Here is a 13,367-nt window from a genome sequence, read left to right on the forward strand (position 1 = left end):
GCATTTACAAAATCACACAGTACAGGGTACATGGACAATGCAACAAAAACTACTCCACATAAATCATCTGGAATTACTAGCGATTTTTCTAGCTCTAAAATCGGATCAGCATTACCTGTCAAACAAAGCTGTACTAGTCCGGAGGGACAATATGACAGCAATGTATTACATTCAAAAACAAGGAGGAACACACTCACTACAGCTCTCCCGGCTGGCACAGAGCATATGGAGACGGGCAATTCCTCAAAAAAAATTCTATTAGCAGAACATCTACCAGGAGTTCACAATCAAGTTGCAGATCTGTTAAGTCATCAAAGACAACAGATACACGAATGGGAACTTCATCATCCAGTACTTCAGCCATTTTTTCAAGAAAGGGTCAACCAGAGATAGATCTGTTTGCTACAAACCACAACTCTAAATGTCCAAGCTTCGCCGCCAGATACACACACCCATTATCCAAAGGCAATGCGGTATGGATAAACTGGTCAAACAAATTTGCGTACGCTTTTCCACCTCTCCCACTAATTCCATTAGTTGTTTGCAAGCTACAGCAACATTCTCTCACATTGATTCTCATAGCACCAACGTGGGCAAGACAACATTGGTACACCACGCTACTAGAGATGTCAGTAGTACCACATCGCAAACTAAAACTCAATCCACATCTACTAAAACAGAACCATGGAGAGATTATGCATCCAGACCCAATGCAGCTCAGTCTAGCGATTTGGCTCCTGAGGTCTTAGAATTTGGATATCTAAATGTACCACCTGATTGTATGAATGTCATAAAAGAAGCAATACACCCTACCACTAGAGGATGTTATGCAGCAAAGTGGTAAAGGTTTGTTGTATATTGTACAAATAACAACATCAATCCCTTAGATGTTTCCATACAAAACATTATATGCTATCTCTTACATCTGCAAAGATCTAACTTAGCGTATTCCTCAATCAGGTTACATCTTGCTGCTATAGCAGCATATCTTCAAAACAGACAACATTTGTCATTGTTTAGAGTACCTGCAATCAAAGCGTTTATGGAGGGACTTAAAAGAATAATTCCTCCTAGAATACCACCCTCTCCAGTGTGGAACTTAAATGTTGTTCTCACACGAATCATGGGTCCTCCTTTCGAACCATTACATAAGTGTGAATTACAATTCCTTACATGGAAAATTGCTTTTTTAGTAGCTGTGACTTCACTTAGAAGAGTAAGTGAGTTACAAGCATTAACAATTCAAGAACCATTTATACAACTTCATCATAATAAAGTGGTTATTAAAACAAATCCAAAGTTTCTGCCAAAGGTCATTTCACCTTTCCACCTCAATCAATCTATTGAGTTGCCAGTATTTTTCCCCAACCGAAAACAGTGGCAGAAAGAGCTCTACATACATTAGATGTGAAGAGAGCGCTTCTCTACTTTATTGTAAGGACAAAACCTTTTCATAAAACTAAGCAACTGTTTGTCTTTTTCTCCTCCACATAAGGGAAATCCAATTTCAAAATCCAGCATTGCAAGATGGATTGTTAAGTGCTTTCAGATTCATTATCAAAAAGCAAAACACACACTATCCATTCCCCCTAGGGCTCATTCTACCCGTAAATTAGGGGCATCTATGGCATTTCTAGAGAACATACCATTAGTTGACATCTGTAAAGCAGCTACATGGTCTACTCCGCACACATTTACAAAACACTACTGTGTAGATGTGCAGGCAAAACAACAAGCAAGTGTGGGCCAGGCTGTACTCAAAACATTATTTCAAACTACTGCAACAGACACGGGTAGTCGCCTCTAAGGGAGAAACTGCTGTGCATCTATGCAATAGTGTGTGGTCTGCAGCCCATATGCCTCGAACGGAAAATGCTACTTACCAGTATGCATCTGTTCTTGGCATGTAGGGCTGCAGAACCACAACCGCCCACCCGCCTCCCCGACTACCTGTGTTTCTTCCAGTATTATCTTATTTATATACACAATACATGGTCATCTTCATATGTACTCATACAACTCCATCATTTGCCCAATGGCGAAAACAATCGATGCCCATGCGCATTACGATCTAAGGGAGGAGTCATCTAACAGACAAAGACTCTTCCAAGACAACAACAAAGTGTAATCATCCGGGCCCACCACCAGATGGTGATCTAATGCATTAGTGTGTGGTTCTGCAGCCCTACATGCCAAGAACAGATGCATACTGGTAAGTAGCATTTTCTTTATTGAAGTTGGCAGTTGGGCAATTCTACCGCATGTATGTGGGAGCAGCAAACCCTACTGCAAGGCAATTTTCCCATGGCATTAGGCATATTGGGGAAATATGTGACCTAGCGCTCTGGCTTGGCTTTTTCCGCATTTCATGTCCCAATTTCTCAAGAGACGTGTGTTGCTGCTGATAATTGAAAGACTATTTTAGTCAAACTAAACTTAAGAATGCGCTGTACTTAAAGATGCACCTTTTTGTGTGTGGTAGGAATGTTGAAGTGTTGATTTTACTAATAATGTTCTTATTGTTTACTTTGCAAACAGATTTCCACGATTGCAGAGAGTGAAGATTCTCAGGAGTCCGTGGACAGTGTCACTGACTCTCAGAAACGCAGAGAAATTCTCTCCAGGAGGCCTTCTTACAGGTACTGGGACATCACAAGTGAGCCATATATCAGAAAACAAATAGATAAGCAGTTAAGTTTTGAATGTAAATGTTCCGACAGAGATAAGATGAGGTTAGAAGCAGTCACAGCCGGTGCAGGTAAGAGCTGGGGGGGGGGGGGGTTTGGATGAGGGCGGATTCCGATGGATAGCGAGGGAATATAAACAGGGCTGGTTAGAAGTTGTTTGTGGTTCACTCTTGAAATGGAATGCGCTACCTACTCTGCAGCATAGCTTATTAGACCAAGCACATCCTAACAAGACCCTCAGTAATTTGATGTAGCAGTATGTAGCTGCGAAATGTGGATGCCTTATTGTGTGATATTTCCTCAGCTCAGTATTTTTGACTGATTCTGAGATGCAGGAATTGGAATGAGGCACAATATGGGAAATCTGAGTTTGCACACCTTGATTGTTGCATGTTTTGTTTCTTTCCCACTTCTTTCTACCACACAAATGTTTTTTCATGGGCACATTTAAACAGTGTCAAGGACTTGAAAAGGCAGTAAGTTTCCAATACTTGAAATCCTAAATCTGCTTCACCAGGGACTTACGTTGGAGATTGTAGTTCCTCTGATTAAACAGATTAATTTATATAAAAAAATAGATCTTTTGTGAAGCTAGTAATGTTCAGAATGGAGAACATGTTTTTGTGTATGTAGTAAAGGTTTGTTGTCATGCAGTATCAGCAAGGGAGACTGATATCACCAAAGAACAATTGGCGGCAGTAATCATTGCAGTGTGATCTTTTCATTAAAAACCTATTTCCCATCTCCAATTTACTAAACCGTGGAGTAACATCCATTAATCTTATTATGAAATATAGAACTCTGGCCTTTCCAACTCTGTGAATATGAAAACTCCAGGCACTGAGAAGAATAAAGCCACTGCACCTCATGTGTTTGATGCACGCCATGAAATGCCTTTTCCACTAATTGATTTTAGAATAGGATTCTAAAAAATGTCATACATGTTTTGATTCCTGCAGAAACTGTATATTATCCCTGATTTTATATGTATAGTTAGTATAAGAGGTCCATACAACTGTATTATCAATTTTGCAGAACACGTCCTTAAACAGAAAAGCAGTAGCTGTATGAAATTCTGTCAAAATGTGAATTTAAAAATTTGAAATAGTTTCTGGATGTTTGAATCCATTTCCAGTATAAGGCTCTGCTTTGTAACAATGGAAAACGGATTTGTTTGTTGAAGCATTATTTGCTGAATTAAGGAAACATGGCTTGCTACTTATCTCTGACTTCCTGTGATACGAATTTGATTGGTCCAAACATATATTGATCCCTGCAGAGTGCAGCAGCAGTTTATTATCCATGATCCCATCTATAGGAATACACAGCTGCTCGATTTATTCACCATCACCAACTTTTAGATCCCACTCAATACGGCTGCAGAGGAGGCCAGAGTACAGAATCAGCTCTTATTAAATCCTCTGAAGAAGTCGGAGGGGCCCGGGATACCGGGGCAATGCCGCACTAATAATCCTAGACCCTTCTGCTGCTTTTGATGTGGTCAATCATTATCATTACATCAGATTAGATTGAACTATGTATCTTTAGAATGGAAAAACAGAACAAGGGAACTTGGAGATGTGCCCTTGTCTACAGACCTCCTGGTCCAAAACCTAATTTCAGTAACCGCTAGACTGAGATCATTGCCCCACACGTGTTAGCGGCAGGCAACATCCTTCTCATTAAAGATTTGAATGTCCATGCTGAACTCTTCCGACACCAGTCAACTGATCACCAACCTAAACATACTGGGACTAGTACAGAAGGTGACTGGACCCACTCATTCGACTAGCCACACCCTTGTTCTCCTTTTCACAAAATTAGCCAACACTATGGTGAAATCTCCCATCCATCTGATCTGGTCGGACCATACCTACTAAATTTCCATTTACAAACAGCTACCACCCTTGACAACCCAAGCATTGAACAGAAAAGGACCAAGCCCTGGAGAAAAGTCTGCCTTGCAGCCTTTTCCCCCAATTTTAGTCCTCCTCTGCTGACAGGCTCAGAGAATATTGACCATGCAGCTGATGTCTTTGAGAAGACAATCATACAGGCCCTTGACATGATTGCCCCCATGTTAAAAGTCAAACTCAAGACTAAAGTGTCACCATGGTTCACTGAATCTCTAAAAATTGACTACCTAGCTTGCAGTAAAGCTGAACGTAAATGGAGAACTAAAAGTGCTGAGGACAGACTAGCCTACAAATACATCAATGCACATTATTTAGATAATATCAAGATAGCCAAAAGAAAACTATATCATTAACGGAATCGTCAAAGCTTTGAACTCGCACAAGGAATTACATAAAATACTAAAAGAATTTATCAACCATTCTTCCTGCCAAAACAGACAGTCGATATTCACAAGATTGGGTAGACACATTGTCTACCTTCTTTGCTCAAAAAAATTGACATAATTCATAACCCCTTACCTAAACATAACACCGCAGAGCAAAGTAACGAGTCTGACTGCATGCAGACACCCGCCACAGTGCTTCTAGAAGAGTTCACTGAATTTACTCAGGAACATGTTAGAGCAGCCCTTCTCAGGACCAAATCAGGTTCCCCATTCGATCCTGTTCCACCCTATATTATTTCAAGACTCTCCCATGCTCTCCTTAATGGTCTTACCGACCTTTTTAACATGTCCTTAAATGTAGCGATAGTCCCAATTAAATGGAAAGCAGCCAGGGTCAAGCCAATACTTAAACAGTTGGCAGATCCTAAAGAGCCTATTAACTATTGGCCGATTTCCTTACATCCTTACTTTGGAAAAATACTTGAGTACCTGGTCAAACCTATCTAGAAAGCTATCAACCTCAGTCAGGTTTTAGCACTGGCTATAGCGCCATAATGTTCGAGGCATGTGGGCTGCTGAATTCATATCTGTTCATAGATCGCCGCCTAGTGTTGGGTCCGGATGATTGCACATTGTTGTCCTGGAAGAGTCTTCGAAGTATCACAAGATAGGTGGCTTCTCCCCTGGACTACAGTGCTCATGGGCATCCTCTCCATCCTCAGATTGTTTTTGTCCGCCATTTGGTTCGGATGTACTTTCCTTTACTCGAAGTTCGGAATCGAAAAAACTTTTCTAAAAGGCCAAAAGGACTTCGGACTCGTTGGTATTGTTTCGATCGGTGCCGACAGCTCTATTTACAGTTTATTCAACTCAGGACGTCGAATCGGGCCGCAGGCCTTCTCGGCGCCAAGGGGACCAGTCGTCGATGGAACGAAGTCCATTCAAAAGATGCCCTCTTTGTAATTCTAAATACCCACATATAGATAAACACCCTGTATGTAACAAGTGTTTATCTCCAGAACATAATGAAACCGACTGCCTAGCCTGTGCCCAATTTCGATCCAAAAAGACACTTCGGGTTCGACGGGCCGCTAGGCTAATCATGCAGAAGCCAGAGCCGGAAAATATCTAAGACGATGAACAAGATCTCGTCGAAGCCGAAGAATCAGATCAACAGTCGGATCAAGATTCAGAGCATGACTCCAACTACTATGTCGACGAAGAAGACATCGTCGAGGTAGGAGACGACGAACAAGGGATCGGGCCGTCGAAAACGACTCCAGTGCGAAAATGGGCCAACCGTGAGTTAGACGCCCCAAACATACACTTCCATGGTTCAATAGGCTCAGGTCGAGGCATCGCCGAAAGGCCTTAACCAAGATCTCAAAACCCATTCTATAGCCCCGCGATACAGCTGGGCTAAGAATATTAGAAAAGAGCCATCGGATCAACGTACCGCAAAATTGTTGATATCGAAACCAAAAGTTATGGAACCAAAAACGAAACCAAAACTGATTGACTATATAGTCTTCGGACCAAACTACGTCGATCCATCAGAGTCGATCCCAAAGAAGATCATCGACAATACGGTCTCGGAGTCAAACACAAGGGTCGTCGAGCCGAATGCCAGCGCACCTATATCCACTCCAAAACAAAAGGCTGTCGAACCGATAAGATCGGCGCTGACAGTCGACAACATCAAAAAGGGACTCGATCCGAAAAAGGTTGTCGAACTGAAACAGAGTCGAGAAACCAATGGCTGTGCAACAAAAAACTATCGAGCCGAAGAAAATCGACCCGAAGAAAGGCATCGAGCCGAGACCGCAAAGCATTGGCCCAAAACAATCGGTTCCGAAGACGCTACAAGGTCATTAGGGGACTATCGACACAACAAAAATGTTGGCGATAAAAACATCGGCTCCAAAGAAACAGGCCTAACCGAAAAACACTGTTGAAACACCGACAGTTCTCGGACCGATCAAATTTGGCCTACCAACTTCCTCTAAAACAAAGGCAGTCGACCGAAAACCGGTATCGACTTGAAACAAACAAAACCAAAGACATTGGCAAAAAAAAACAAGAACTACTGAGCAGGAGATCTTGTATCCAGACCCCACATCAGAAGTACAGTCAAAACTTTACATTGACCCTAATTCTGGCAAAGTCACTCTCTGCAAGAGAAAAATCAGACCAGAGACTGAAAAAAAGACTTATGTCATCCCACTCAAAAAGAAAAGAGGCTGTGCTACTTCACCTATTCTATTTGAACCTATAAAGCCAACTATGCCTAACACGTACACATATACACCCACACACTCAGATGAAGAGGTGGATTATGAAGATAATGAGGAATACAATTATCCAGAAGACCATGATCAAGACAGTCAAGCACAACCATGGGCAGACCCAGTACATCCTGGTGATTCTCAGCCCATTCCAGATGCACCTGCATACCCTGCTAAGCCTTCTCCTACAGAGGATACAGCTGCTTTTATGCACTAATAGATAGGGCAGACCTCCATCACAATGTAGAGATGCATGCAGACCCCATTGAGGAGGATTTCCTCTTTGACACTTTTGCCACATCAGAAAGATCTGTCAAAACACTACCTATGTTAAAAGGGGTACTTAAACATGCAGGTGACCTATTTAAAGAAACAACTAGGGCACAGGTCATTAACCCTAGAATAGAAAGGAAATACAGGCCAGCACCAGTAGACCCCCACATATATTAAGGGACAACTGCCTTTGGATTCTTTAGTGGTATCCAATGCATGTAAACGTGCAAACTCACAAACCACTGTAGAAGCTCCACCTCCTGACAAATAATCAAAGATCTTAGAGGCCTCAGGAACAAGCACTGGCGTTGCCAATAGGTCTCGCATTAGGAAAGTTTGAGCTATTGGTATTGTAAATGACAATTTTTTTATTTATGTGTTGGTTTTGAAAATAGCGAAATTAATAGCTTTGTCATTTACAATGCCAATAGTTTTAACTTTCGCAAATGTGACACCTATAGCATTTGTAATGCAATATGTGTTGTATTTACGTGACTTAGATGTATTGATAATACAAATAACAATGGCTTTTAAGTTTTTTAAAATAATTGATACTTAAATAAAAGTTATTGTAATTTATGATGGCAATAGCTTAAACTTTTGTAAATAACTTTTGTGAAGATTATGTTCAGTGTATTTACGCTGTAATGTTTCGATATGTGCAAAATCAGGGACATACAAAGTGAAAAAGAATCCTCATTTGACTAGACTTGGGGCCACTTTGATAGTCAAATGAAAAATACTCGTACAAAAAGACAATTTCACACTTGGGTGCAATTTTTAAACCTACTTAAGTTTTATGAAAGTACGAGAATCCCTACACATGTTGACATACTGCACGTGTGTACCACAGCCATGTATCACATTTTCACATTTCTATTTGTATGTGGAGTTTGCAATGGCATTTAGGAGTACTTTTACAACAGTTTTGAGTTGCAAAATGACTCGTAAAGTGTAGACACTCATACCCTGTCATTATTTTGATTAACAATGTCACTTGTAGGAACAACTAAACTACTCCATTACATAAGCACATAATGCAGTGCTTTGCTGTCCGAGGCATAATAACGTAGTTTCAGAAACAAATTACAAGTAAAAAAATATATATAGAAAAAGACTGGTATTCCCCACTGTGTAAAATTCTGCCATGGTTACAGAACGACAACTCAATTACAAGTTCACTAGGACATACTGGTAATAACAGTGTACCTGGTGAGCAACAAATCTAATCTGTAAACCACTGTAATGCTTTACAACTCAAGCAAACCTAAATCAGACCCATAATGAGTTTAAAAGACTCTGCTCCATTTTTTAAAATCCATTTATTTACAACTAACCGCTTCCTTTGCTCAAAACACTACAGGTGTCTTCAGAAAATTGATGTGTGAATATGCAGGCTCATCACTATTGATGTATGTTCACTATTTACATACTAGAAGTACGCCTGTTTTCACCCTCCTTTGTCTGGACAACTAAACATATGCGGTCACAGATGACTCTGAGAAAACCACAGAGCCTCCGATTTTCTACTGCACGTTGTGCTAGGGAGTCTCCTTTGAGCTCTGCTCACTTAGACTCTATTTTACTGGTTTTCAGCAGATTATTCTTCAGGATTGTTGGGTATTTCTTCTGAGAATGTCTGACAAAGAGAAAATTGCCCTTTTTAAGGCTTGTTCCACCTGTGGCAAGAAAAGGTTGTATGAGGAGGACAGGCATAAAGACTGCATCTACTGCCTGTATCCTGACCACAAGGCAGCGGACTGCAAGATCTGCTGCACCTTTTTAACAAAAACTCTCCTGGACCGTGAGGGTCGCCTCCTCACCTGGCTCCAAAAGCTAAAGTCGAGGAAGGAAACACTGTCATGTGACAGTGAGGGTTCATCACTGCCACATCGTCTAGAAGGTCAGTCAAGAGAGGTAGGACTACCTCATCACCATCTACAGAGCGTCATGCTAAGGCCTCAAAAAAAGACCCCCTGTGAGTCTTGAGAGTCTGCGTCCTAACAAATCTCCTCACCACGGTGCAAAGGAGAGGGAAGGACCGTCTTTAACAGCAGCAGTGGTGGAGTCTGCCTTACCTTTTAAGAAGCCTTTTTCTCAAACATCTGAGAAGTCTGACAAGGATGGTCAATCGTCGACGACGCAGCCGAAGACACCGTCGACGAAGGCGGCATAGGTACAAGTTCAAAAAGTTTCACCGTCGACGGTACCATCGAGTCTCCATCGACTAGGGTGTCGACGACGATAGCTACGACGACGGTGTCGTCATCGACGACATCAGCAACGAGGACGACACCGACAGCAGGAGTGTCGACGGTCTCATCGACGACAGTGTCGACGATGCCCATCTCTTCTTCGATGACTCACTCGTCGTCGATGGAAAGAATCACGATTTCTTTCAAGAAAATTACACCGGACATGACTTCGCCAAGGGGAGTGGCCCCCCTACCTCCCGCTCTGTTATTGGAAGAGGAAGAGGATTCAGAAGGAGAGGATGATTCTTTTGGCTATGCCAATAGTCCCTCACAACTTCTTGTCAAGTGCCAGGACACTGATTATGAAGGTGAATACCTTCAAGGAGATTCATATCATCAATCTTTTCATGGACAGGACGTGGGCCAGGATATGGTTTCCATCCCTACTTCCCTCTTAGCGGATCTTCAAGGCATGTAACTGGACTACAGGAGGAGATTCTCTCAACCTCTTCCTTCTTCGCTTCCTTTGACACAGGAGGTTTCTGCTCCGCCAGCTTCTTCTGTGGCCTCGCCAATGCAACCTTCACAGATGGTATCCCAGCCACAAGTTACCAGCCCTGTTAGACCTACGGTGGTTCCAGAGGTACAAGATGATTCCTCGGATGAGGATCAGGGCGATGTCAGCAGGCCAGACCAGTGTGTGGAATGGAACGATTATTTAATTCCGGACCTAGCTTCTCCTACTTCATAAGCAGTTGATTCTCCACCGCCGGACATTGGAGGGTTTCACAAATTGATGGAATGAGCCTCGCACAGATTTTGACTTCCCATGCCCTCAGTTAAATCTGAGTGTTTTCTTTAAGATTTTAAAGAACCTCATAGGAAGATGATCCGTTCCATTCCTGTTGTCAATCACGTCTGGGAGGAAGGAATAAGAGTAATGAAGAATCCGGCTGTTATTCCAGTCTTGCCTCACCTGGATAAGAAATACAGTCCAGCCTCTTTAATAGGTCAACCGAACCGGATTCAGTGATATCGCAGGCGGCTCAGAGGAAGTCACGCAACCCTTCTGCGCCCCTTACTACTCCTCCGTCCTTTGTACTCCTCCGTACAAAGAAGGCAGACGCCTAGATAATGTTGGGAAAAGGTTTTCCTGCATGGCAAGTCTTTTGGTTAGAGCGGCGAATGCGTTGGCGATTCTTGGTAGATATGATTGCCAGATGTGGTGCGATCTCTCACCATAACTTGACCAGCTGCCCCAAGAAGCCAAGGGAGAGGCAAAGAAAATCTTGCAAAAAGGAGAGGTTACATCAGGAGAAATGATCGATTGCGCAATGGATATTGCCACTGCAGCTTTTCGCTCGCTGGCAGGCGCAGCTGTTCTTTGTCGCCAAAGCTGGTTCAGAGCGACTTGGTTCCGGCCGGAGGTCCAGAACAAAATCCTAGACCTTCCGTTTGATGGGGAGGCATTATTGACGATGCCCTCCAAGACATCAAAAAGGATACAGAGACAGCGAGATCCTTTGGAAACTTACAATATCGGAAGATTCCTTTCCGTGGGGCCAGAGGAAGAAGTACTACAAACTATAAAGGTTCATACCAACAACAACGGTTTTCCCCTTATACTTCAATGCCTCAGTCTTATCGTCCATCTTACCATCAAAGACAAGGCCAGACCTCTTCTTTCTCTAGGTCTACCTCTAAGGGGAACAGAATCGCCAAGGACGTGACACCGCTAAACGGCAATAGTGGCGTTCTGGCTCTTCCTGCTGTACCCCGTCCCCGACCACATCTGTGTGAGGCAGGGTATCTCAATACCTCCACAGCTGGCAACAGATAACATCAGACCGTTGGGTACTCAACATCATTCAATGTGGCCATACACTGGAGTTTGTTCGTCTTCCACCATCTAAGCCCCCTGCTGCTATGCCCCCGAAACATATGTGTATTCTGCGGCTCGAAGTTCATCAGATGCTCCTCAAGGAGGCGGGAGAGCCTGTCCCATTTTCTCAAAAGGGAAAGGGGTTCTACTCCAGATTTCTGGTCAAGAAGACGCTGGAGAAATGGCGCCCCATATGGATGTATGTTGATACATCACGCACTATTACATCACACGATGTTACCACACGTTGAATACATCATAAAGTCCACAACATCGTCAATTTTAACCTTGCACATTGTTGCAACGCCAATGCGTTGATTGCTACTGGCAAGTACATAACATCGCAGACTCCAAAATCGCACGTCATCACAATGTGTTCTTTGTGTCCTGCCACAGTTTTTGCATTCTTTTGGCCCAATGCGTGATCCCTCCTCTAACCCCTGGCCCCCACTGCCTCCCCCTCCCCCACGACTAAATATTTGTTGCCTTGTTTTGCCAAGTTCGAATGATTAGATGGCAAGGTAGAACACCAATCTAGCATTGTGGAATAACATACCAGAGAAAATGTTTTGCCTAACTTGTGATCTCAGACATTGACATCCACAGACTTATATGTAAAAGATTTTGTGCGAGGTTGCCATGCGCCGCAGGCTTCTCTCCAGTTGCTTTTTTTGTCTGTGTTTTCTCAAATAATGCAGAAAATAGTATTTTGGGGTGGGAGAGGGTTGCCTTTCCATCTGCGTGTTCATAGCATCTCATTTGCTTTTTGATGTATTGTGCATTGCTTGTGTGCGCTGCAAGGAACTGATTGAACTGCGCTGAAAATATAATGCCTCTGGGCACGTGACACGCAGTGCAAATGTTGTTCAGTGCTTGTCAGATCCTCACATCAGATCATCCTGTGAAGGATACAAATCCGTGTGTTTCCTGGCAATCCTTATCATCAAGCAAGCAGACTGCTCCTTGCAAACCACAGCGCGCAGAGCACAAACAAACTCGTTTTTGTTGAAAAATACCTCTGGGAAGCGTCCACAATTGTGGGCTGGCCCTACCCGCTCTGTTGCGTTGAATACTGTGTATTCCTGTTTTCTGTGACTGTGAATATAAAGATAAATGAACCTAGTTCTACGAATAGATTAGAAATTTAGGAATTCTTTGTTTTTGTCACGTATGTCCTTTTTCATATTTTGAAGGATGCAGTTTTCCACGTTTGTTGCAGTGCCCGTGTTGGAAAGGCACTGCATGCTTTAGATTGTGTAGTAAAGGGTGTTTCCAGTGGAATAGCATACGAAGGAGACCTACCTTCTTACATATAGCATCAACACCTGAAAGAATATTCTCCTGCTTTTTTAAATGATTTTCTTGCACGAGGTCCTGCTTGCTGTATTGCTCCCTTGGTTATTGTACATGTCTTTACACCCTGGAGTGCACCCTTTACGGGAGGCAGAGCTCAACAGTGACCCTTTCATCCATCCATCCACCCATCATTCATCCACCCACCCTTTCATCCAGCCACCCACCCATCATGTATCCATCCATAATTTTGGCCATGCATCCATCCATCCATCCACCCAGCCATCCACCCATCATGCATCCATCCAATGATAGTGCCCGCCTTCTGTCACCTTCATAATCCGTCATGTCGTGTGTTCAGGTCATCTTGCAAGCATCTGTCATACTACGCATCAGTCGTTGTAGTTGGTTCAGTTCATAAAAACGCATATTGTGCACGCATCAGTCATA

The 13,367-nt window shown here is 42.9% G+C and overlaps 1 protein-coding gene across 2 annotated transcripts in view; it reads left to right on the forward strand.

The window, feature by feature from the left end:
- Window positions 1-13,367, forward strand: part of CREB1 (cAMP responsive element binding protein 1) — a 282,014-nt gene that overhangs the window by 128,735 nt on the left and 139,912 nt on the right. For both annotated transcript variants that reach the window (XM_086955326.1, XM_086955325.1), the window contains one exon: window positions 2,539-2,639. In XM_086955326.1, the coding sequence (XP_086811452.1) occupies window positions 2,539-2,639 (101 nt within the window). The remainder of the gene's footprint in view (window positions 1-2,538; window positions 2,640-13,367) is intronic.

Source organism: Lissotriton vulgaris, chromosome 2_1 (assembly GCF_964263255.1).
Source record: "Lissotriton vulgaris chromosome 2_1, aLisVul1.2, whole genome shotgun sequence".
Taxonomy (NCBI): Eukaryota; Metazoa; Chordata; class Amphibia; order Caudata; family Salamandridae; genus Lissotriton; species Lissotriton vulgaris.